The 27,479-nt window shown below is 36.9% G+C and overlaps 1 protein-coding gene across 1 annotated transcript in view; it reads left to right on the top strand.

Moving 5' to 3' along the window:
- The first annotated feature begins 24,488 nt into the window (after positions 1-24,488).
- LOC134801744 (retinal homeobox protein Rx3-like) overlaps positions 24,489-27,479 on the top strand; it is a 69,105-nt gene continuing 66,114 nt past the window's right edge. The window contains exon 1 of the mRNA XM_063774344.1: positions 24,489-25,083. Coding sequence (XP_063630414.1) covers positions 24,591-25,083 — 493 coding nt within the window. The 5' untranslated portion in view covers positions 24,489-24,590. The remainder of the gene's footprint in view (positions 25,084-27,479) is intronic.

Genomic DNA, 27,479 nt, shown 5'->3' with positions numbered 1-27,479 from the left:
AACCGTAATTATTATAGTAGACATGCGTTTTTGTAGTATGATGGCAAGTACATATGTTGCCACTACGAACTAAAGGGATAAGCAAGTTAACATTCCAATGCGAAACATGTGCAAGAACCGGGTGATTTCACTGTCAAAACCAGTTATGTGAACGATTCAATTGCAACCACAGATCTATTAGAATATACAAGATTGCCTGCAAGCCTGTGATTCCGCTAACCTTCCGTTTTGTACATTCCGCTATGGAGCTCAAAAGTGGTCACTTTTTTACTATTGAAGTCTGCCTCTTTCACACTCGTGCAATGTTCATATACGTGATGGCTTCCCTTTTGTACACTTTAATTATCGACGTAAGCGTCGTCTAGATCCGTGAATAGACCATGTCGTTCTTGCGTCGCTGTATTCAGCCACCGAAAACGGTGTTCTTTACCTACGCCATAAATCGTCCGCAAAAGACAAAAAGGCCAATGATTCGATGATATATTGTGATGAATATGTTCGATTTTCGCAATGCCTACAGATGTAAAAACATATTGCACGAAAAGTGTAAAATATTTTATCGACAGTTTATCGATAGTTGGTGTCGCGTCGCGGGGCGCGGCGGGGGAGCGAAATTGGAGGAAAACTTTCGTAAGGGGAAATGAAATGGGATTGATAAAAATTGGAACCAAGCCGCGGCAGGGCCGCACTCGGCACGCTATGAATATTCACACAAAAATCCAGATAGAATGAAGTATTCCGTAAAATGTGCTTTACTTTGCTCCCCTCTGGGTAATTGTGCGCCAACAGTTTAAATACATCAAAACTATGTATATCACAATTTCATTTGAGTGTTACATCATGATAGTAGTGATGGTCTTCTTTAAATTAAGGAGGCATGCGCGGAGCCGAAGCCAACACGTAGAGCCCCTTTTTGACACTTGAATGAGATGTAAGGGGTATACCGAACGGATGCTACCTTTGGCCGTGTCATTATGGGACGCACGCAGAGGCAGCACCCGCCAGGGTGTAAGGACTATTAAGATTTGATGTAATCTAAAATGAACTAGGCTATTGGGAGAAACAGGATGAGATAAAATAATTCCTTACTTTTAAATTTTGATTTAATATTTTAATGTATATTATATGGATTGCAGATTTCCTGACATAAATATTTTGGTTTGAATAGACAAATAAACTGAAATTAAGAGCATATTTTATTTTACATGCCACGTTTTAAAATTTAAAGCTTACTTTGCAATTTAGACTCTTCAATTCAATTTTAAATTTAGACTCCTCAATTCAACAACCAAGCCGGTAACCGTTTGTGCAGCACCACCCAATCCGTCCCTGCGCCATCCGAGGGCACGAAATTCACTTAGCTTCGTTTGTCGAAGCTTTTCGCCCCTTGAAACTTTTCAATAGCCCAGAATCGAATTCCCCCCTCCCCACCTACCCGGGGCCTGAGGTGAGGGGGGGGGGGGGTCGCACCTGCGATGTGTGTTGATCAGTTATTGTTCTAAAAAGGCTGTTATACGTACGTTATTGCTTTATAGGGCTTTTATTAGGGATGTTGTGACGTCACTGATGTTTAATGGTTACTTTTTGTGGGTAATTTGATTTGTGTACGGAAGGAACATATTCTCTTAGTTATTGTAGTAGTTTTTATATGACGTTGGTGGAAAACAAGTAAACAGCCCGTCTGGTAAGCGGTTGTCGTAGTCTATGAACGCTTACAATTTTTGAGTTGCAAGCGTTTTGCGCGCAATATCATATAATTAAAACGTTATAAGGCACACAGTAATAAAATATACAAACATTATGCCCATAACGTCTGTTATTACCTAATATCCATATTTCGAAATAAACATACAATATTCTATTGACAATATTAGGAAGATACACTAACGTATTGTATTTACAAAAATCTACGCATCACCAGAAAAACTTGTATTTCAAGTGTTTATCCAAACACGGCCGTGCACAATGGGCATTTCATTCACAATGCGGACAAAAACGTAATGGTCACTTCGAGTTTGCAACTTAAGACGCTTGAAATCCGACACAAACCCGCCCAGTGGTCACTCGGTAGTCTTGGACAAAAAAAAAATGTTGCATTTTTTTTTGGTTTTTGTGTAGGGATTAAATGCTTGAGTAGAAAGCGCATTATTTGGAGGCGTTCGCGGTAAGCCCTTAGGGCCCTTGAGAGGTAATGAAGCCGAGTGCCGAGGTGCTAATAATGGTAAAACCTATTGTTAACGTCTAAAGCTTTTTGCGTTGCTAAACTTATTTGAGATTATGGTGAATGTAGTTCGGGAGCACAGACGTGATTTCATACTAGGTAGTAGTTTTAAATACATTTTCAATTTCGATTCACTAAGAATAACATTTAAAACTTTCGCTTTTTGAACACATATTAAGTTTAAGCCAATTAAAATGCCTGTTTAAAATTATATTGATTACGAGTATCATAATTCTAGCCAGTCAAATATTATATGTTACTAGAAAAAAACGAGAAATTAACTACCGAGCTCATATTAGTGAAGACAAACATAACGTGGGCATACTTACCTGCTTAGTGTTATTAGATTAGATAGTCACAGTAACGTGAGTACCGAAAACATAATATTATTACTAAGTATAACACATTTACTGGACTACAGTATTTACCGAATTCTATTGTAATACTCACTGAATACAGACAAAATGTAACCTACACATTCTAATCTATTTCTCCAAATCAAAACTACGTCAAACAAACCTTTGTGGTAACCGCGGATATCTCATAATCATTACTTTCGGCAAACTAAGTATCGGATACAGACATATTGTCAATAGATCTTTGTTGCTTGCGCAAGCTTTGAGACGCCGCTTTGTGCGCGCCGATTCAATGGTAACACGACACCTTAAGAAACTTATCGACTGTGAAATAAAGTGTATCTGTAATTTAATATGTTTTCAGGTTGGGTAATGAAGCTTTTAGCTGGCCAGGTGGACTTTGGTGACCTGAATTTTATCTTGGGATATGTATGTAGTTAACATTACATAATTATGTATTGCTAATGTAACACATGTGACCCAGCACACACTCCCAAGAAAAGCTATGACAGCGCACCATGTAAGTATCACAAACGTAAAATTTTATGATCCCAAATTTTCTAAATGTATCACTTAAATGTCAAAGAAAATTACGTTTGTAATGTTTCGTGGCCTGTGAATATCTCTAAAATGATTTACGGTACTAAAATATGTAGAATGTAAAAAATATTCACTCAATTTACCTGTAAAAATATGCATTTGCCATGTCCATGCCAAAATAAATAAAATTTTATATGCCCTAAAGCTTTTAACGAAAACAAGCATTCAATCGAGTTACAAAATACTTGTTACAGTTTTAAATAATGCCCAAATATAATTGTCATCTCGTTAAAACTCGTTCCATTGTCCCCTCGAAGGGAATTAGGCGCAATTAAAAAAAGAAAATTACAATTTCATTCGTCGCTGAAGCAACATATTGGGTGAACGCCTCAAACAAATGTCACATAATCCTGCCAACTACATTTCTAACAGAACAGACAATTTTGAGCTTTAAGTCAATGAGAGAAGTTTAGTTGATACGCACGTTTATGATGGTAACAATGTCATTGTGTGTTTTTTGTATTGTGTTTTTATTGTGTTACAGCGTTTATTCGCCGCTAACGAGTCTGCAGGGAGCCGTGCGAGCGAGAGGCGGTGTAAGAGCAGGACAGCGCCACAATATGATTTGTTTTGTTACGTTTGTGGTTTGCGTTGAATGACATTTTTTGTGCAGCATATTCAGTGCCGACTTACTGTGCATGTATTATCGGTAAGTGTATTATTACGATAATAATGGCTGATGTGCTCGACTGTTTGTTGACGAGATTTTCGAAGTACTTTCTATGTATTGCTATCCGGGTGAACGTGAAAAGGGCTCTTGTTACTTACGGAATTGAATAATGATATTCAAGAAAAACTCCCACATAACCTATTACATCTTTTAACGTGTTAGCTCCATAAACATTTGAATCATCGCCAAAAAGGGTTAACATTGTTTAAATACGATTTGAATCATTATTCACACTAAAACATACATATATTATGGTTGCTGTCTATTTTTTTGGACCATACGATATGAATTTATCAGCGTCAAATCAGTTTCTGGGTTGAGATGAAACACAGTTAATTTTTAAATAGATACGGCTTAGTTAGTTAGGTTAAGTCTAAATCCATCTTAGAAAAGAGGGGAAAGAGTTTTTATAATTTTATATCAGTTACTCAACTTACAGTCAAATTACAGCGGCTGATGCGTGAGATATCGTATAAATAAGTTAAAGAACTTTTTAAATTAAACAAAAACGTAACAATATAGAAATCTATCTTGATTGAAAATGCTCGTTTTACGCATAAATGCCCTTCAATAGCGTCCCTAGCACGCCGGATTCTATTAAACGGTCTTCACATTTAGATGCCGATCCGCACGCCGCTACGGTGTGCGAGCGGGACATCGCAATATAAGTGCATGGCGTCGTCTCTTTCACACACGGATCCGCATCAGTGTTAACCGTATTAGGTCGTTATCTGTCGGTTGTTCGGCAATTTGCCAACGCGATAAACATCGGGAAAGTCGCCCCTAGTTCAATGTGTATTTAATTTGCCGATTGAGCGGTGTTTGGTGTAAGTAATAATACTAATAATGTTACAGGTTTGGTGCATAATTCAGCTTTAGTTCAAAACTACACGGAGTGAAATAAGAATTTGATGTAATAACTATGCAATAATAACATTCTTTTACAGACAATAAATTTGTTGTAACAAAACAGTTAATATTTATGCTGGTCGTAATATTTGTGACTTTTGTCTTACGAATCATAGAAGGTTTATGATATGTGTGTAGATGAATTATTTTTCAGAAAAATGACATTATCTACTGTAGATTGTCAGTAGGTATACAACTTACAAACTGCTAATGAATTATTTGCCCATTTTTTAAATTATTCATCATATTATATTTAAACATCGCACAAAGCTAAGGAATCAATTTCCTATTGGGGCTATGGGGCCAAATAGAGACGTAGGTATAAGTAAGTTGGTGGATGAAAAAGTCTTATTGTAAAGTCATATTTAAATTAAGTAATATTCAATTACTTATTTATAGTTAAAATTGTATCGCAAATTCTCCATTTGTTACAAAAACTTAATTTAAATTTTTGATGGCATAAGTTCTCAGCGGGCATAACTAGTTTATTGAGAGTATAATGCGTTAGGAGTAATTTAAATTCGCAACGGCCCCCTACATTCGAGTTGAAAGTCGCGACATGGCCGGAGGACACGATCACAATAACAGTTAGGGCCGGGTTCGAACCGCCACCCGCAGCGAGCGAAACAAGGATACTACAAACTGCGTTTTTAAATATAGGTTTCCGTTTTATTCCATTTAATATATCTAATTTGGCATATGAACTAAACCATAGATACCATAAATATGTGCGACTTGGTGAGTATTATTAATTGCATGTCACATGGATAAAAGTACTATATGTACCTAACTGTACCTACATATCTGACCTAGTTTTGTGATTGATTGATTTCGTACATTAAAGATTCACAATTTTATGAAAATTATGAGTGTGAGTACCTATCCTTGAAAAGTAACAATTATGTAAAAAAAACACAATACATATTACAAACCAAATAAAAACATTTTTTGCGTCCAACTTATAGTGCATTCACGACCACCGTGCATCGAATTAGAAATGATCGAATATCATAAATTTGGTTTAGCTGTCAAAATTAAGAATGTAAGTAAATCTTGCAATTTATATTCCTACAACCAGTGGTTCGACTTTAAATATAGTGAGTCACCGTACCGGTGTTGAGTAGGTAATAGGTACTGTTAGTGTACTGTAGGTAATGTAAAGTCACAATTTTCAACATAAGTAATTACATGTATTGGCTTATTAGAGTAGATCCCGCCATCGGTAGAAAATGGCAGCAATTTCAAAAATGTAGGCTCCATTGTAACACCCATACAACGTTTTAATTCTATGCCATTTTCTATATAGCGACAAAATTGGTTTGCTAAACGATTTAAGTATTATAAAATTTTGTAAAAAAATACAAATTAAAGTTTATTTTAGTAAATATATTAATATATTATGAAGGTATATAATGTAGCTAGGTTACATTAATAATTAGCAACAGGACACCGAGCGCTGAAGCCCTCCCCGCCCCGCCCGCGCCCCCCGCTGCGCGCGCGCCGCCTGCCCCGTAATCACTGCGATCATGGTTGATATGATCGAGAGTTTGCGATCAAAGCGCCGCTTTCATTGAAACTTTGATTTTATTGTTAACCTTCTAACTTTGATTTTTTTACGTACGTAAAGTAAGTTGCAGAAGTTAATAAAATCAATGCGCTAATCAATCCTGTGTATTATTCTTTACTACCATGTTGTAAATTTGAGTGTGTTGGTTGAAGTTTGGAAAGTCTGACTATTTTTAATACGTAAATTTATGGCATATCATGTGACTTGTATCATCATGTATAAGGTAGCTCATCCTCTAATAGTATGTACTTACCTACATCAGGTCCCAATCAAGTTTTGACTTTTTGTACATTTGCAGAGTTAAATGTAAGCCAGCAAATTAAAAGTTAAATGTAAAATTAGTTATGAGTTAAATGTAGATGTAACTAACAACTATGGATTTATATCCGAAATAAAATTATTTTATTTTATTAAATTTCGCCGTCGTCAGGAGGTTAAGACCATCGTATTAACAAACTGTGATAAAGGAGATTCACATTATTCCGAATTGTTATTTAAATCACAATTTACGAGAGCAGCGTAGTACCCTTATTTAACTTACCTACCTATCTATATGTCAAAAATAAATATCACATTAGTGTCGCCGCCACGTCATCGTCAACGCAACCAACACAGCACTCTAATGGCCCGCTAACTGATGTAAAACGGAAAAATTGCGCGCCAAATCACCGCCGTTTTTTAATAATTGTTTTATGCTCTAACAAATGAGTTTGAAATTGGATCTGGCTCGGAGCGCTTACAAAAATGGATGCTTAATGCATTTAGGGGGAACGGGACGGTGATATAGGGCAGAGCGGGATGGGGGCGGTGTTGTTTTTGTTTCTTTTCGGCTGTGAGCGCAATTGTTGTTGTATTGACTTGTCAAGGGTTGTTACCATGACGTCTGGAATTGATTGTAGCATCAACTTTGACTCAGTTGATATCTATGTCAAATAACAACATTGAATACGCGATTAAGTCCCGTTGTGTAGTTTGATAAAATAGCTACATTTTTGATATAAAACGTTGTTTGATTATATCAATCAATCAATCAATCAATATTTTATTTGTCATAATATTTCTAATTAATAATAGTACATGCGTATTCAACCTGCATGCAGGTGTACAAATATTGCAACTATAATACTCGTAATTTTTTCGGAACTCGATAATTTCCTCTAAAGTTCCGATTCAAGGATTTCTTCCCGCGTAATGGATGTGTTTTATCATTTTACTATATCGTAGTGTCGTCTAGCACCCAGAATACTAGCTTTATTAATTGTTAATGTGGAACTAGATTTAATTGTGTAAAATCGTTCCATTAATTCAATATAATCAAAGCAGCCTAAAATATGTTTATATTTGAAAGAACCCAGAAGTGACCAATGGTCCCGGTGCCCAGGGCCAGGATCGAACCAGTGCCCTCTGCGTTCGTGATAGGCCATAACCATTAGGAACATATATCTATGTACTAGTGACTCTGTATGCTGCAGACATTGCGAGCATAAGTTAAAAGTAAATTTGAAATGCATGGCTTAAATATTTTGAAAAATTAAAACAAAAAAAATCCATTGAATCATCGAACCTGCACACATAATTTCACTAGAATCAGTTGAGAATTGTGATCTGTAGAGCAGAACATCCGGACATATAGGTACGAAAGCATTTTTGCCTAAGCTGAAACGGAGAACTTCACGAACGCTCGGTCAATAAAAAATGTTTAGTTTCCTAGTTATAATGAAAACCGGTAACGATTAACGGCTGACTTCGTTCCATTAGTTTATAATAACGAAGAAAGTAAATGTAATGATGATAACGTTATTTATTCAGCGCCGCGATAATGAGCGCCGAGATGAACCAAGAGGCGAACTTAACGCAATTTGCGTGGCGCTGGACACACCACAGTGGGTTACAGAATCGGACAAAATTATTTTTTAAGGTTATATTGGTCATATAGCCACAATGGGAAACGGTTTCGAAAAACCCGTCTATTTATGGACAATTTGCATGTTGCTGGACACTGTATGGTGTTTTAAATAGGACAACGATTGGACAGAAATATTTTAGAGATACATATGCAGGTATTTTAGTCCTCTAGTCAGATTGGCTAATCGTTTTTCAGACCCGTCTATGTAACGACAATTTACGTTCCGCTGTTGATTTGGTGCACAATTCAATTCAAAATCTTTAATGTCTAAATCAACACATTTTAAACATTATAATAAAAAACAAAATTAAATTCACAACTAACAATACAATACCTATAATAAAACAAATAGTTTAATTTAGGTTTTTGTTCATTTATATAGTTGCAATAGACTCACTGTGTGGAGGGCCAAAGGAGAAAAGAGGGGTTTCGCGACACCTGCGCACGTAATAATGACTCGGACTTCTAATTAATAGAGAAAAGTGAAAATTATACGGTGTTTTATTAAGGCTGCAGCCAGCATACAGAAAGATGTAAGAATAGGGTATTTGACTATTAGACAAATCAGTTTCTGTTTTCGAACTGTCAACTATGCCACTACGATTTGCCACTATGGAATTTATATGAAACATTACAGAATGACGTCACGGTCAAGTTACCTACTCTTTATGCTTCTATACGATTTATAAAATAGAAATTGTGTCTTAAAATAACTGCTGTCTACGTTTCTTTATTAATGTTCTGATGATGCTTTATGTATTTCATGCATGGCGTGAAAATTTTTATTTTAAATACAGTCAAATATCCCATTGACACAATTTCAATTACTATCCTAATCCATACAGCGACTATTATTTACACATAAGACTGTGTGTTCAATATACCATAATTATGATATAATATCACTACACCTTATACATAAAACAAAGTCCTCCGCCGCGTCTGCCTGTTTGTGTGTTGTATGTTTGTTCGCGATAAACTCAAAAACTACTGAACGGATTTTCATGCGGTTTTCACCTATCAGTAGAGTGATTCTTGAGGAAGGTTTAGGTGTATAATTGGATTAATTGGTCAACCCATGCGTAGGCGCCGGGGCGGGTCGCTATAGTACCTTATCAATTATAATACTGAAAACAAAATGTACCTATTGCATTGGCGTTTTACTTTTATGATCAGAAACGGGCGCATAGAGAACCAAAGTGAATTTAATTTCAGTACCATTTCGTATCTTGACACAGTGACAATAGTACGAGGTCTCTAGCGACTTTCATACTGATTGTCACTGTGACAAGATACGGAATAGTACAGGGGGCCGATTTATGAATTTCGAACGCTCGATTTCGTCACTCGAAAATCGGTGAAAACGGCGAAATGCTAATTTTTGAAATAAGAGCGATCGAAATTTGGAATCTATTGGTATTGACCACTCGATTTCAATTCTATTAGTAGAATTTAAATGCCTAGTAGTGGAGATATTATTTAATGAAATACACGAAATCGAGTGGTCGAAATTCAAAAATCGGCCCCCTGAAATTAAATTCCTTCACCATGTTTTACATGTTTATGTCTCTATTTTATACGAAAGTAAAATACCTACCGTGAAAAATAAAGTAACAACATAAAATAATGTAGTTTGCGACTGCAGTGTATTTTTTCCTAAGGTTTTTTTTTTCGGAACACAGATTCATCTGTATCAATATAATAAACGTGAAATGGCCCCAAACTTGTCAGATGTAATCCTTTTTGAAATCGGTTCATACTCGTAGCCGTATAAGATATTAGAAGAAGCTTTATTGTATGGAAAGTGAGTGAATGAAGAATAATCCTTTCGTTCCACGAATAGTCATTCAGTGAATGTTTGAATGGTAATAGCGATATTATTTGGTATTATAACCTGGTTTATTGTAGAGTCGCTTTCTATCATAAAGCACGCCTAGTTTTTTTTATACAATAACTAATACCTAATTTCTTTTTTGCAATAATGTTGGTGTCAATTTTACAACATTAATTTACTATTTGGTTATCTAATCACCTTTCGTATTTTACAATGTTTAATATAGAATAATTTTAACATAAGAAATATAAATCAGTTTTATTCTGAAACTGATAGCCAAGAGACTGACACATTGACTCACTCAGAAAATATTTTCATTTATTTTTTCTAGTCACATTATAACATATATTTTCAACTAACGTCGGAACGGTGAACTTACTAACCGCTTTTAGAGGCACAGCAGTGACTCAAATAATATTTACCTATATCCATATCATCTACATCTATTTGGTTCTAAAACTCTTTAAAAGCATTCCAACAAGACGCCATTTTAAAAACAGCAGCAAATCGCCGACATCCCACCGAATTACAATAATTACACCTCCTTACTAAAACCAAGAGTTTGCCCGTAAATATATCGATACCACAGCACTCTAAATACCATTTGTACTTATTTTTTTCCAAAATAACTTAAAAATTAACATTGGTAATAAGTCCATATTAGAACCCTCCAGAATACCTTGAACTCCCAACTCTTATATTAGTCAGTAAGACAAAGGTCTTTAAAAACTGTTTGTGTTTCTTTCAAATCGGTCATATGGAGGCAGGTATTAATTTGGAGTTGAGTTATAATGATCCCCGTGATGGATTGGGTGAGTCAGCAGTATTGGCGCTTTTAGACCGTCGTCGTAAGGTTTGGCGATTACGCTGATAGGCGCTAATTTGGTAGAGTGGTAAATTGATGCACTTTAACGAGGCTACTGAGCACGGGTTTGATTCCTTGGAGAGTTCTTGGATGTCAAATGTTTATTGTTATGGAACGTCGTACCAATAAGCAGCATGGCGCTTAATAAAATGACTCGATGAAATTTCCTGTCTTGCACAGCTAAACAGTCGATATCGACGTTATTATTACCAGTGCGGTTACCATCAGTTTGTCACTGACATAAACGCCGACGAGAACGTAATTTACTTTCTATACATCTCGCTCGCACTCGCATATTAGTGCAAACGGGATGTATAGAAAGTAAATTACGTTCTCGACGGCGTTTATGTCAGTGACAAACTGATGGTAACCGTACAGGGATCGTACATTTTGCAGCGTTTTTGGTGCAGCAGAGTGGTGTTAACGGAATTGGTATAGATAATTTCAACTGAAATGGTAATTAACGCTAATTAATCATTAGGGTTGAAATTATTTATACCAATTTCGTTAACACCACTCCGCTGCACCAAATCGATTCGCGTGGTGTTAACGGAATTGGTATAGATAATCTCAACTGAAATGGTAAATTAAGGTTAATATCAACGTAATAAACGCTAATTAATCATTAGGGTTGAAATTATTTATACCAATTCCGTTAACACCACTCCGCTGCACCAAATCGATTCGCGTGGTGTTAACGGAATTGGTATAGATAATTTCAACTGAAATAGTAAATTAAGGTTAATATCAACGTAATAAACGTTAATTAATCATTAGGGTTGAAACTATTTATACCAATTCCGTTAACAACACTTCGTGGACCAAAAACGCTGGAAAATGTACGATCACTGATTATTATGCAACAATAACATTTTTACATAATTGTAAGATACTCTAACAAAACGGTATCTTTATGACTTAATGATTACTCACGTTAGACCGGGCCGCGTCCGGGCCGGAGCTTCCGGCGCATCGTTTTCTATAGAAAGCATCACGTGATCGACTGTCATGTCATAGAAAAGTAAGCGCCGGAAGCTCCGGCCCGGACACGGCCCGCTCTAACGTGAGTAATCCTTTTACTCGACTTAAAGTCCTATGTCCCCTAGGTGAGACAGAGGGCGTCCACAGACCGCCATTTATCTTTATGCTGGTCGTAATTTGCGGATTTTAAGACGAAACAGGAGCTGAGTTTTAAATATTTTAGGTAAATATACCCGTCTCGCTAACGGAAGCGGCACCTAAAAGTAGTGCGATAAGGACAAGGCGAAAAATCCTGCGTAAAAATCTCAAAAATTGAGGTTTCGTACTCCTCTGTTTCCTCCTCCAAAACTTAACCAATCGTAACCAAATTTGGAAATCTAAATGATTATGAAATTATCTGTGTTAATTGATATCAGTTTTGAATGCCACGCCACTCATTTTTGAAGGGCTCTAGCGCCTTAAAAAACAAAAATATCAAAAAAATCAAAACGGTCCGACACAGATATTGACAATATTAATCTGTGTTGAAAAAATCATTGCTCTAGCTTTAAAAACCAAGGAGGAAAACGAGGAGTACGTTTGTATGGAGAAATGACCACTCCCGTTGGCTCTTAAACGCATCATAGAGGCTTTATGATTGATATGTGTGTAGATAAAATAAATTACTGATGGTATGTTATCTTGCCCAATTCGCGGTGTTGTCAAATTAGAGGTTATCGTTTTTTTTTGTCATTTTAAGAGCACGAGCCCTTTTAAGAGCCATTTAGTGACTTTGCTAAAATATCGATGTTATCTACAAATTAACAATGAAACTAGTTTTAAACTTAAAGTAGTTTTTATGTTTGTCAAAGAGAGACTTTAATTTAATGTAACTTAGGTATTTTAGTTTTCATCAGTTTTGGCATACATAAAATACGCGTATTAATTAAATATTGTAGTTATAAATTGAAACGGTGTATTTGGATTCAACTCAACTGTTTATATTCAAGTAGCTAATATAAAACAGGTGATAACTGTTGAGTATAGCATAGCTGTACTCAAATGTTTATTTTCAGGCAACTAAGGCCCATAGATACCTTACAAATCGAAAACTATGTTGGCGACACAGTTTTCTGTTGCGGTACCTATAGGATTCGGCAGATTCCCACGGAACCGTCGAAATACCTCACCCTTCGGACCAATAAGCACCGCAATGTCGCAGCCGTGTCGCCGACAAGTCGCCGTAACGACGCCGTAATGACTGGCGAGTCCGCGACGAGTCGACGACACAATGGCGCAATTACACCGGTCCGGAATATAGTTACCACTGGTCACTCACACAGAGTAATGAATGGAAGAAGCAGACACAGAGGATACAAATAAATATATTGCAGCCAAGGATCTTTGTATGTATTAGGCATTTGCCCCTAATCCTAACTTATCGATTTAACAAACTATCGCCACAACGTCACAGCAGTGTCGCCGACAGCGGCGCCGCCGTAATGACTGGCTAGTCCACGACAATTACACCAGTCAGGAATACAGTTACCACTGGTCACTTCTATAAAAAAATAAAAAAAATAAAAAATATAATAAAATCGTTAATTTCAGATCATTGACGTTGTTACTAGAGAAATCTTAAAAACTAAGACCGGCAGGTCCAGACGTCCAGACACAGAGGGAATAAATAAAATATAACGTACAATACATCTACCAACGACGTGAATGATAACTAGGTAACCGACATCATGAAGATACCGTTATCATTTTTGTAAAAAAATCATAATATTTATTACGCATAAAGTAAATGCAGAGACGGACTAAGCGGCTTGTCATGAGCGACATTTATATCCATTATCCATACAATGTGGCATCATGTGATAAATGATTGTCGTGGCCACTGAAGATGCATCTGTGTCCATCGCGTACTCTGTGAACCAAGCAAGTCTTAACTTGGTACAGGTAAGTGATCGCAGTACAGATAAAACAGTACAGCATCTAAAAATATTCAAACTGAATAAAAAAAATAACAAAGGCGCTTATTAGTTATTATGTTTAGTGGACTCAATATAGAAGGCTTGATTAGTCGATCTGCTGAAGTACTAAAACTTTATCAACATTTTGCATACGGCTAAGTATTGTCTAGGAGAGCATTATATTACAATCAGTTCGATTTAGACAACTGCTTGGCAGATATTCATAATTTTTTGAAGCCCGGCAATTCGTATTTGGCTCGACAGACAATTTCGAGCAAGTATACTGTGCTCCTATAGTACTCGACATGTTGCCATCGGTCTCGATTTCCCGTAGCTCTCACCGCTTGTGTGCCCGAGGTGGCCTTCTTAACTTGGTCAGGCTATCTAGTATTTGGTATCTGAGGTATTTCGCCTGTGCTGTGTCCAAGGAATTGAGTACCAACCGAGTGTTTATTTCGCTTCCAAGGTGCACGAAGTCTGCCTTACTGCATCGCTTGTGTTGTGTGGTCATCACAAGACACCACAAGCGCTCTAACTACTGTAACTACTGGTCGTCCGTAGGATTGGTTATTATGTGTCCTATCTGTGTTTACTCTACAGTGATTAAAGATCAAAACATCTAGATCTACCACTTGTCTCAGGTCGGTAAAGAAGATGCACACTGATTTCCTAATGTACGAGTATGTTGTATTTGAATAATATATTTTTTAAACTAGTAATCAAATACTTACCCTATTCTGATTAAAAACACCAGAAAAGTAATCGCTTCGCGTATCAATTAAAAATAATTGACGCTCGCATTCAACTTACTTAATTAAAAAACTCAATCCAGTTGATCGAATAACCAACCGGTTAAGCCCGAATTAACGGCTCGTTAATTACCCATTGATCGGCAAATGAACGTTAACGAGTTCCCGATTGGGATCAGGGGGCCAATTCAAACTTATGTTGTGACACCAAAACGATATCTAAATAAAATCAGCCGTCCGTGTTATGCTCGCGCCAATACTTGTACGGACAAGTACGAGGAAATTTTCTAGATATTTAAAATGGTACCCCAACTTGCATTTAAAATGTTTACTTACTTACATTTTTTTATGTTTTCCACTCAGAATCACGAATACTTTCGATGCTAATAATGCGAGAATAAAAGTGTTCCCAAATTTCATATTTTTTTGTCCGTTTTGTTACGGTCATAGAAGGTTGTATTGAAAACGTAACAAAATGGACCAAAAAATTGGGGACATTTTTACTCTCAGTAAAAATGGAAAAACCTCGTGAAACATTTTAGTATACAAGTATAAAAAGAAATGGTGGAGGCGGACCTGCGCGAACTTCGAGTCAGCAATTGGCGAGAGGTCGCACAGGACCGAGAAAAGTGGCGCTGTCTTGTGTCGGAGGCCAAGTCTCATTTTGGGTCGCTGAGCCAACGGAGTAAGTAAGTAAGTATATAAAATACATACAAATACCTACTAAAATATGTACATAAAAATCTCCCATGACTCAGATTTTGATGTAAGTTTGAATTGTCCTCGCGCTCGGCGCGGCGCGGCGCGGCGCGGCGAGGAGCGCGCGCTCTAATCCGCGCCGACCAACAATTTGCGGGCAGTGGTGGGACGTGGCGCATCGATGCAGATTTGTTTTGGGTTTTGATTCTAACGGAGTTTAAGCCAATAGTACCAAACCCAGATAATTCGGAATTCAATTAAAAAAAATAAGTAGAAAGAAGATAGTAGTTACTTGTTACTTAAACCGGCACACAGGTTCACTATAAAGACTTGCATAAACCCCTCGTCATTTTACTTATTGTCCATAGGTATTTTTCCTTAGTTAAGTATAAAGCACTGAGACTGAAATTTTAATTGAACAAAATAATCCTTAGTTCAAAAGACGATTGAATACCTACTGAGAGGTATTCTCCACACGTCGATTTTAAGACAAAGCAGAGAAGGTGTGGGCATTACTATCGATATCGCTCTTATTTCATTCTTATCCTAAGTAATTGTACAAATTGTCATAAATATACTTAGCTTAAGAAATACAACAAATATTTGCATGCTGTTTGTGGACGGTTGAATTAGGAGGAACTTTATGTATATATACCAACTGTAATCTGACCCTATTCACGCAAATAAATAATTTATGAATTTATGAATTTTATAAATTTTAATTAGTTATATCCATCTCGGCCCACTCACCGCCGGCAGTTGACGTCCCATAATTGCTGAATAGGCGCATTAAAGCCCGCACTTGATTGGACAGGCCCACATACACGCACAAGGTACTTGTGTACACATGGCAGCCAAAGTGGACAAATATGTATATCGGAATTTGCCATCCTTAGCTCACTGTAGAACCGACAGAGAGCGGTGTGCTTTCTTTGCAAGTGACAGGGACGGGACAGTGTAAATTGGTTTTAGTAATTTAGTTAATAACTCGACAATCATCATGGATTTACAATCATCATGGATGGGTTGCCGAAACGTATTACTTTAAATTAAGTGTTTTTATTTTACTGATCCTTCCGGCCGATTTCGACCATGGCGACCACTTCGACTCCTAGTTAGCTCGGCGCTCGTGCGCCCGAATATGGCTGACATAGCCGATCTTGGAGGTGAACCTCCGCGCACATTGAGGGCACGTGAGAACACCAGCCACATATTGGTAGTGAATGGAAGCAGGCTGGCGCGCTTTCAGGTCATCGCGTTGAGCGTCGAGGTCAACTTTACGTTGCTCCTCGAAACCGTGCACTTTGTCATGGACCAGCCTGCGCCACTCAGGACGTTGTGCTGCCAAACCTTCCCACTGAGAGTGCTCGATGTCGCATCTTTTCATGTGTCGTTTGTGAACATCATTGTATCGGAGGAGTTGTCCGCCAAGTTTCCGCTTACCTTCCTCTAGTTCAGAAAAAAGATGCGCTTTGCCACTCTCTCCTCCGCCATACGCGATACGTGACCGCACAAACTATGTAATGGTAGTTATGAGCGAGACTCGGCTGCCACTGCCACTTCACTAAGTCGGATATGAACGGAGATGAGAGGCGACGTGCGGCTATCAATCAAATACCTAGTATTGATTGTAATCCAGCGGAGAGGAGAATAGATGTGGATGTGGACCAATGCTCAATTGCTCAATGCTACTGGTTGATTCCCGCACGGCTCATCTCATCTCCTCCTCAACGGAAAGGCAGCCTTAAATCAGAACTTTTGGCTTCTATTAGGGTATTAGGATCCTACTTTTCAGTACTTGAGACTCAAATAAAATCGCGATATAAATATGCCTGAGTCGTTAACTTTTATTGTATTGTCTACAGAAGATAACTTTTCTGAAATGTGTTTGACCTATCATGGAATTTAATGGATGATTGAAAGCAAATATCTTTGTAATACTTTCAGCAACAGAAATAAATCGATAATTTATCAGTTTGTATTTATAGTGGTCGCCAATGTCTACTTGGTATTTTTTTTTATTGGTATTCAGGATAACAACAGCCGTAAATATAACTAAGACATATTAATGCTTACATAAAAATAAGGCCAATAACAGTCATCCATTGAGTTACATTATATAACGATTAAAAATAACAAAGATAAGAAAACAACGAGAATGTACAATACACACAAATGCTCGATACGCTAGAAATACTATAAACCGGTTGTAAAATGTATAAGTAATCTAGTTAAAAATACCTACTTCTGATACAAAACAAAACCATGACATTACATTAGTTGTAAATCAGACACCAGCAGATATTCACAAAAAATATCAAGATAAACACCATAATGTAGTATTCAAACTGAAGGTTTATTGTTAGTAGAATTATTAGGAGTTGGAATTTAAAAAGGTACAACTAACTGCATTTCCCTGGCACCCAGGAACACATAGCTTGGAAAAGTTATGATATAAAGAGATATTGTAATAAGACGTACTTGTTTAAGGAGCAATTATTACCAGTACTGAAATTAAAACAGAAACTGATTTTATATTAATTTTCTTGGAACAAAATGGAATATGTCGGGAATTGTGGGCGTATCATACTATCGGCAGCATATCAGAACCTTCAATCGTGGATGACGAGGGCCTTCAATGAAATACGATGTTCAGCTCACAATCTTTACTGCACAAGACTCATTACAAATCACAGCACGCGATACGTTTCTTATCTTAAGCATACCAGTGGATTTGACCCAGGAACGGCCACAGACGTCATCCTCTCCCGTTCGTTCTCATCGTGCTCCTTCTGAAGATTGATTGACAGCATAACTTCAATTGTTCTGGACTTCAATTGTTTTAACAGCGCACTCTATGACGTCTTGGCGGAACTGCGTCGAACGCCACTCAGGTGTACGTAACACCCTAGTTTGCTCTATTTGTCAAGGTTTGCATGACGCCTCTTGAAGGCGACAGATGGCACATTTCAGCCATTCTCCGACAAATATATATATATTTTTAATTTATTTTTAGACCTTACAAAAGGATCAGCAGTGCAAAATTCAGTGTTATACAAGTGAGGGATCCGTGATAACACGGCGTTAGAACTATAGTTAGTGGAGTGGAAGGGAACATGAAACAGAGTTGTGTGCCGAGTTCGACTTCTTGGAACTCGAAACGATAGGCCAGATAATAATTCAGGGCAGTCTAAACGATTTCTAGTTATATCGAAAAGTAGACTCATATCAGCTAATTTGCGCCTAGCCTCAAGTGAAAGGAGGTTATATTCCCGGCAATTACCTTTATACTTATTTTAAAAATCCGAATGTCCCACCGTGGACGAAATTTATACGAAAGTACTACGTGGCGAAAATCGGCGAGTATCAGGACTTTAGTACAAGAATCAGGTATTTTGTCAGAACTTTATTAGGTAGCCCTACGCGGCCAATTATGAGCATGTCTGACCTTGTCAGCTTTGATCATTCGCCGCAGCGGGCCGTTAATTATGATTGCCGGCAAAAGAGTTGCTTTGAACGTTATTGTCGCCAGATTGGGGCTGCTGGTGGCACACCGTAATTGATTTAGAGGGTTTTTTGTGATGGGATTAATATATAAGATATTAGACCGTAAATACCTTACCTTTTGGAAAGGAAGAAAGTTTTTTAAGGGATTTCGTGAGTTTTAAAAATGAGATAGAGACATTTACATACATTTACGTACCTTGGTAAGAAATAGCTTAAAATCCGCAGGTATCCTGATTTGCAATCAATTTCAAACAATTCTGTTGAACAATAAATAAAAAATATTAACTAACTAACTAATTTGGCTCAGCGATCCAAGGAGAATCTTGGCCTCCGCAACGAGAGAAAAAATATTATTTTCTTATAATCTCTGTTCAATAACCCTATATGAAATAAGTATATTTAATATAATTATAGAAAAGTAATCAATGAACATGCAAAATAATCGTTAATGACTAGCAAATCGCCGTGATACAAAACATCAATTAGTTTTAACTAATGGAATTGTGGAATAATTAAGCTACCTGCACACAATTAAATTAAAAGTGCCACACATATACATAGCTTGTATTCATAAATATGTACGTACATGCGATGGGTGACCAAAATAACTAGAACCGGTCAAAATATCTTTCTTCCAATGTGCTTCTAATACTTCAAATGGGGTCTTTCAGGCGCAGTGAGTTCAGGCAAGTTCAGGTCCTCCGAACGCAGCTCGCTGAGCACTGAGCGGACGGACGTGCATGCACGGGATTGCGGATATCATTGTTATTTCTATAACAAATAAAAGTAATCGATGAGTTCGATCAAAAATAGTATTACACATTTTTAGAAAAAAATATCATGTTATCCTACTTGTCATAATAATTTTACCTTTTAAATCAATGTAGGTACTTACCTAATGCCAATGAGGTAGTAAATGTGAAAAGATGTCATAGTGGATCGTGAATCAAATTGTTCGATAGTGATTGTAGTCTCTAGCGTAAATATAAAAAGTTTATGAATTCATAAGGTACACACACTGACAATCACTGATAGGATCTACTCGTAACGCCTGTATGGCGCAGTAATTAAATGACCGCCAATAATGAACGATGCAGTGGTATTAGCTCACTGTCGCGATGTAGGGTTCCGCGGGTACGGAACTTTTTGACTGAAAACTGAATTCAAATACATATTGAGGTGTATGGGATAGAGCCTAGCCACTAAAATTATTAAGAGGGAGCTAACGCTAAGTTGTAGGTAGTCTTTCTTTATATTGAATTTTTACACATTTTAATGCAAAATGACAAAATGCCATGTAAAAAAATCACACGGAAACTAGACTATCTGATCAAACTTTTGAATGTAGTTTAGGTAATATCTTAGAAGTCGTATATAACGTAAATTGCATGCAAGTTCTTGCTAGTCTACGCCTCGCTTAGTAGGTACGAGTACCTAGATCAAAAGTAGGTACAGTCAACTGTAAAAATATGGGTGTAGCCATCTTATTCAAAAATATGTCCCATAGTTCTTAATTCGCTGACATAAGAGTTATGGGACATATTTTTGAGATGACTTGTGCACCCATATTTTTAAAGTTGACTGTACAGTAGAAAAAAAATATTTGTCTAAGCGCCACTTGCACCATCCCACTAACCTCAGGTTAACCGTTAAACTGTACTGGTAACCATGGTAACTCCAGGTTTAACCGGTTAACTCTAGTTTACTGAATGGTGCAAGTGGCCCTAAGTAGACTGAACCCGCAGCTAAAAGCTCGCGTTGCACCGTGCAAGTCGCGAGCGCATGAAATATGCAGACCAATCACCGAAGTGCCCATCAAGGTCGCTAATCTTTACGGGCCTATCACGTATGGCGATGCATCACTAAATTGCCCAAAATTTTACTGGTAGGTATTTAGAAAATATACCATAATACAAATTATATACACATGTATATAAACACCCTATTAAGCTAGTTGGTTAGTTATTATGAGTTGTTTTATGTATCCTATATATGTATAAAAATTAATGAGGAAAAGAAACTAAAAAAAAACAATCATTTATTTTATTTGTGCTATCCGGGTAAGTAATAGAACGTATACAAACCTATAATATATTGCTCAGAATATATAAATTAAATTAGTATAATTTTGAATGGCATAACGTGCAATAAGTATAACGTGCGATACGTATAACTATGAATTCTATAATTTTATAATGTATAATGAACTTTTCATATAATATCGTTTATGATAAGTATAAAAAGGTATAACGTTGAAATAATATAATATACAAAACAAATACCACGCAATAAACCTAACCTTTTATTTTTCGGGGGGGTAACAGTTCTAACCTAACCTAATACTTTTCTGGTAGCAGTTTCTTTCTCTGAGGGGTCACAGTTCTAACCTAACCTAACCTACTTTTCTGGTACCAGTTTTTCCTGTGGGGGGTCACAGTTCTAACCTAACCTAACCTATTTTGATGGTAGTAGTTTCTTTTTCTGTGGGGTAACAGTTCTAACCTAACCTAACCTATTTTTATGGTAGTAGTTTCTTATTCTGTGGGGTAACAGTTCTAACCTAACCTAACCTACTTTTCTGGTAGCAGTTTCTTTCTCTGAGGGGTCACAGTTCTAACCTAACCTAACCTACTTTTCTGGTAGCAGGTTCTTTCTCTGAGGGGTCACCGTTATAACCTAACCTAACCTACTTTTCAGGTAGCAGTTTCTTTTTCTGGGGAAACACAGTTCTAACCTAACCTACTTTTCTGGTAGCAGTTTCTTTCTCTGAGGGGTCACAGTTAAATTCTAACCTAACCTAACCTACCTTTCTGGTAGCAGTTTCTTTTTCTGGGGAGTCACAGTTCTAACCTAACCTAACCTACTTTTCTGGTAGCAGTTTCTTTTTCTGGGGAGTCACAGTTCTAACCTACCCTAACCTACTTTTCTGGTAGCAGTTTCTTTCTCTGAGGGGTCACAGTTCTAACCTAACCTAACCTACTTTTCTGGTAGCAGTTTTTTTTCTGGGGAGTCACAGTTCTAACCTAACCTACTTTTCTGACAGTAATTAGTTTCGATGACCTATGAAATACTGAGGGGACTCCCTCTGGTCGCATAACAACTTTTGTCATATTTTAAATTGTCATAACACTTTATGCATAAAATTGTAAGTCATAAAAATCTTCAGTCAGAATTATTCCTGAGCATAACTGGGTTTTTGTCATAAATGAGTTGTCATAATTTTTATAGTCATTAATTTAATTCGCATAAAATTTTAAGTCATATGCTTGATATCCATAATTGTTTTTCGTTCGAAGTATTGCAGTGCATAGTATTAATATAGACATAAAAAGTTAAGTCATATATTTATAGTGGTCATAATATGTTTTTTTCATAAAGTTTCAAAAGTTTCAAAATGTTTGTAACCAAAGCATGAATAATAAATATGTATGGTTGTGAGCAACCTATGAAGCAAATATTACTTTAGTCATAAATGTCATAATCGTAACCACACAAAGACCGTATAAAAGAGGAGATCGAAGGAGAGGAGCCCCCTCCAGTAGGAGAAACGGTTTTATAAAAGAAACTAATCATAATAGGTAGGTTAGGTTCGTGAGGTTTCTTTAGATGCCCGAAGGGCAAACTACGCAGAAATAGGAGCCCCGCGTGAGCGGGGCTCCGTCGAATTAAGTGTTTGGACGGATATTAGGGAAAAGGTTTTTTTCGAGGAGTTGTTGAGAGGCTAAAATTATGTAAACCATTATGGTTGAAAATTATTATGCTACAAAACGTTATACGTAGAAACATTATAAGTATCGATAACTATGCTTTTAGCTGGTATGACATTTGATTCATTATAATCAAAACCTATATGCACAAAAAATATATGACAACTGCTGAGTATGTTATCAAATATTATGGCTAAAAATGTATGACACATAATAATATGACTTTTAATTTGTATGCGCAATGATGATTATGACACAAGTTGTTATGCGCATCAAAGATATGACCTAAACTTGTATGCAACCCAATATGGACCCAATACTGAGCTATCCAAATAATTTTACTAATATTTTGTTCAGATACTTATATGAGATGTTATTCATTATTTTAATTTATATGCATAATGAATGTTATATTAAATGTAATTAGTTTATTTGTATGTTATACCAAACAGCGGTATATATATTGTATGTTATATTATTTGTATGTTATACTTATTGAAAATATAGATTTAGTGCATTATACATAAGATTAGTATACGTTCTGAACGTTTGTAAACTGAAATTATACCAAAAGTTCGTATTCATTATGATACGCACCCTATCCAGATCCTACGAGAAAGTAATTAAATTGTATTCATTTTTACAATATAATTAATTTAAAAAATCTTACATAGAACAAGAATAATTAAATCTGAAAACTTAAATTAAAATAGAACTAAGTAAGTAGATAAGTTAATCTATGATTTTGGTGGGAAATTAATTCCCACGAGAATAAATTATGACTCTATATTAAAATAGATAAATCGGGAAACCCCGTTGGTACCTATCCCGTACAATAACAAGGGTTAAATGCATAATGCACAAACCAAATTACATTAACACAAAATCATGTAGCCAAATAATGTTAATAATATACCTAGTACCTAGTAGTGAAATATATTAGGTAGGTATGCTGTGTAACCTACATTACGATACACGAAAGGGTTAGAATTAATTAATAAAATAAAATTGCTTATAACTTTACTTGAATATTTGTATAGCTTAGATTCAAAACCCATATGTAAATAACTACATAAACAACAAATCCAAAACACGACATAAACTAATCGTAAAAGTTATCAAAAACTTAAACTTGTTCAACTCCCAACTTCCAGTGAAGTCAACTAGTTAACTAACAAACAGACAAACATGGCGGCAACAACAGTGCGTCGATAAGTCATTAGCGCGTAATCCGCTTACGGCTGTTACGGTGTTACGGCTACCGGCACAAAAGAAACGCACGAAGATCGCGCAAAAAACGCGCGCGCGCCATTGGCCCGCGCCCGTGACGTCAGCGCCCCGCCCCTAGCAACCGTCTCCACACCTGAGATGAGAGCGAGACGACGTTGCCTACATGTGACAGGGATGGGTAGATATTGATGCCAGACATTCCAAATTCAAACGGCATATATTACTGTTACGGTTAATTGAAAGTAGACTCTTTTGAGTGGTAACAGGATAAATTTTGGATTGTTTTGAGGTTGGCTTTAAGTTGTAAGCGGTAGTGGATGTGGTCAGTTGGAAAAGCTGTTATTGTTTGGTTACGGGTTAACCGATTTGGTTAAATTTGTGTGTTAACAGCAGATGTCCGGTGCTGCGTCTCGCTCTCCCGAGAGCGGTGCGAGCGAGACAAGCAAACTAATTAGTGGAGTATTGATTAGTATGATTGTTTGAATTGAGTTAATTAACATTATGCCCGACTAATTACATTGAAAAACAGTTACTGCGAACGATTGCTTGATGAATTAAGGCTTCGATTTTGAAATTAATTTAAATAATTGCCTATTTCAATTACTTATGTAACGTACTTGTAAATTATTAGGTACTTACCTACTTACAAAATCATACAAAGTGATGGTCGAAGTTAGTTTCAAGTTTTAAATTTTTACATGTAATTCCCAAGGTGTATACCAAACAATTACCTTACCTACTGTAAAAACTTCCAAAGAAAATGTATTTTACATCATATTGACAATAGAAGTAATATTTAACGCTATAAGCAAGAATGTAAGTTAACAAATCGGTATGAAAGGCTGCACCGCGACACCTCGCACAATCAACCCAATCAGAGGAAAAAACTATTCAGGCGAGGGGGCTAATGCCAAACAAATCTCGACCCCAAAATTCGCACTTTCCCCCACCCGAGGCCACGCCCCGAGCCTCCGTGCTTCAGTGCTCGCTGCGCCGCGCGCGAAGATGGACGCTCCCCGCTACGGGAGCGAGGAACGTGACACGAGCAGTCCCGCGTCCCGCGTCAGCACACCATGTTCCAACTCCTCTATAAACGTGACAGAGCCTATGAGCTTAACGCAACACCAACAGAACTTAGAGACTTTAAATAGGATGGGGATGTTCTTCCACGCGCAGCAGATGCAGCTGAGTCAGCTGGATGCGGTGAAGAGCAGGCTGCTGACGCCGCCGGGGCCGCGGCACACCATCGACGCCATCTTAGGGCTGAGTGGGCGGCCGCTGCACGAGGAACCAGTGCCGGTGTCGCCGGATCCGGATCAGAGTGCCGGTGAGTGATCTGTGGGTTGTGTCGTGTGTGTAGTCAGGACAAATAGGTAGGTTTGAGACAGCTGGAGATGAAGAGCAGGCTGCTGCCGCCGCCGCGGCGCATCATAGACGCTGTCTTGGGGCTCAGTGGACGGACGGACGCCGCATGTGGGGAACCAGTGCCGGTGTGTCCGGATGATCAAAGCACTGGTGAGTGCTTTGTGTTGTGATGAGCAATCAGGACAAATAGGTAGGTATTTTTTGGTGGTTGTTCAGTAGGAGCCTACGGACCTACGATTTGCAGTATACCGCTATACGCTTGAAGTGCGTGTTAAATCTGGGCGTAAAGGAAACTATGAGAAGTCCATATGAAGAGTATATTGTCGAGGAAATAGGCACTGATTAGCAGAAAGGTCGAAACGAATGTGACGGCATCACGCACGCGAACACAAGCTGTATATTTATTCAAACATTTAAACTCGTTCCACGTGCGTTTATGCAGTTACCTATAAAACAAGATTCTTTTAGTTTACGAAGACACTTTCCAACAGTGCGATCAGCTATGGCATAAATAAATAAGTAGGTAAGCTAAGATTGCTCACTCTATGTATACAATGTAGATTATAATTTATTTTCATAATAGTAAGGTGCATTATAATTACCTAATATACACTTTAAAAGTTCACCAAACGAAAACTTTTTGCAGCGAATAAATAATTAGGTAGAGGTACATATTAATTTAAGAATTCAATAAACTTCATTGTTTTTGTTTAGTTACAACCTTTATAAAAATGAGTAGGCTTCTACATGAAGATATGAAGTGGGAAATTATTTCCCAGTGTACCTATCTACTAAATTAGGGTTCAAATCGTTTTTCAATCAAAACGCTTAGATACCTAACCAAGAATATTTGGTGTCACCAATGAATTAAGTCATTATGAAGATATTGTTTTAAGACATTTACTAGATAAAAATAATCCGCTAATTTTATTTATTGGTGTAAGTGCGGCATGGAAGGCGCGTCGATGTCTTTCGCGAATGCGACGCCGACGGCGCGGCTTATCTAAAACGGTGTCAATTTATATATTTCCTGTAAAATTAAATACATCGATTATCTTATTACGTTATTCAATTAAAAAAGAAATTATATTTAATGATTGTTTGTATTGTATTATACAGTGGTTAAAACTTTATCAAAACTTAATACTTCCCAATTACCACAACTGTTTAGTGAATTACCAAATGTCATTCATACGTACCAATGTTTCGAACCACCAAAATACCAATGTTTCGAACATGTATCGTAATTTAATATTTTATTTTTAAAATTATTAGTCACCAACTAACTAGCCTAACCTAACATACGACAAAACTGTAATTGTTGCACTAAACTTATAACAAAACTATTACTGTAATTGTTGTATATTGTTTATTTTACAAATTTATTTCGTGGGTAAGATTACAGCTAAAGCCACACACTTACAAGGAATTTTAAAATATTAAAATTAAAACACAACGAAAACATACCGGCTAATTGGAACTTACACTTACTCTGACTGGTCAGAGGGGCTACCGCGAAAACCGAAATTCGCAAATTGCGGGGATCTTTCTGTTTTACTCCAATGAAGGCGCAATTAGAGTGACAGAGAAAAATGCCCGCAATTTGCGAACTTCGATTTTCGCGGTTATAGCCCTGATATCTAACTGATGTCATTCAAATATCGTGCATTTCGCTCGTAATTGTCCGTACATGTATACTGTATAGGCGCGGGCAAGACGCACGATAACTAAATAATATTTTTGATTCAAATAGCATTCTAATTTCAGTGTATGTACTTACACTTACTTATGGACAAATTTAGAGGAACGCAAAAAAAAAGTTTAATTACTGCTTTTGAAATTACTTTAGGTGCTGTAATCCAGTAACTGAACCCTTTTGAAATTACTTTAGGTGCTGTAATCCAGTAACTAAACCCTTTTGAAATTACTTTAGGTGCTGTAGTCCAGTAACTGAACCCTTTTGAAATTACTTTAGGTGCTGTAATCCAGTAACTGAACCCTTTTTTTAAATTACTTTAGGTGCTGTAATACAGTAACTGAACCCTTTTGAAATTACTTTAGGTGCTGTAATCCAGTAACTGAACCCTTTTGAAATTACTTTAGGTGCTGTAATCCAGTAACTGAACCCTTTTTTTAAATTACTTTAGGTGCTGTAATCCAGTAACTGAACCCTTTTGAAATTACTTTAGGTGCTGTAATCCAGTAACTGAACCCTTTTTTTAAATTACTTTAGGTGCTGTAATCCAGTAACTGAACCCTTTTGAAATTACTTTAGGTGCTGTAATCCAGAAACCCTTTTTTGCGTTCCTCCTTTGTACCTGAGTATATACCTATACCTATGTACAAATATTACACATT

Source organism: Cydia splendana, chromosome 2 (assembly GCF_910591565.1).
Source record: "Cydia splendana chromosome 2, ilCydSple1.2, whole genome shotgun sequence".
Classification (NCBI taxonomy): domain Eukaryota; kingdom Metazoa; phylum Arthropoda; class Insecta; order Lepidoptera; family Tortricidae; genus Cydia; species Cydia splendana.
Note: the sequence above shows the minus strand (reverse complement) of the source record. Positions and strands in the feature narration are given on the sequence as shown.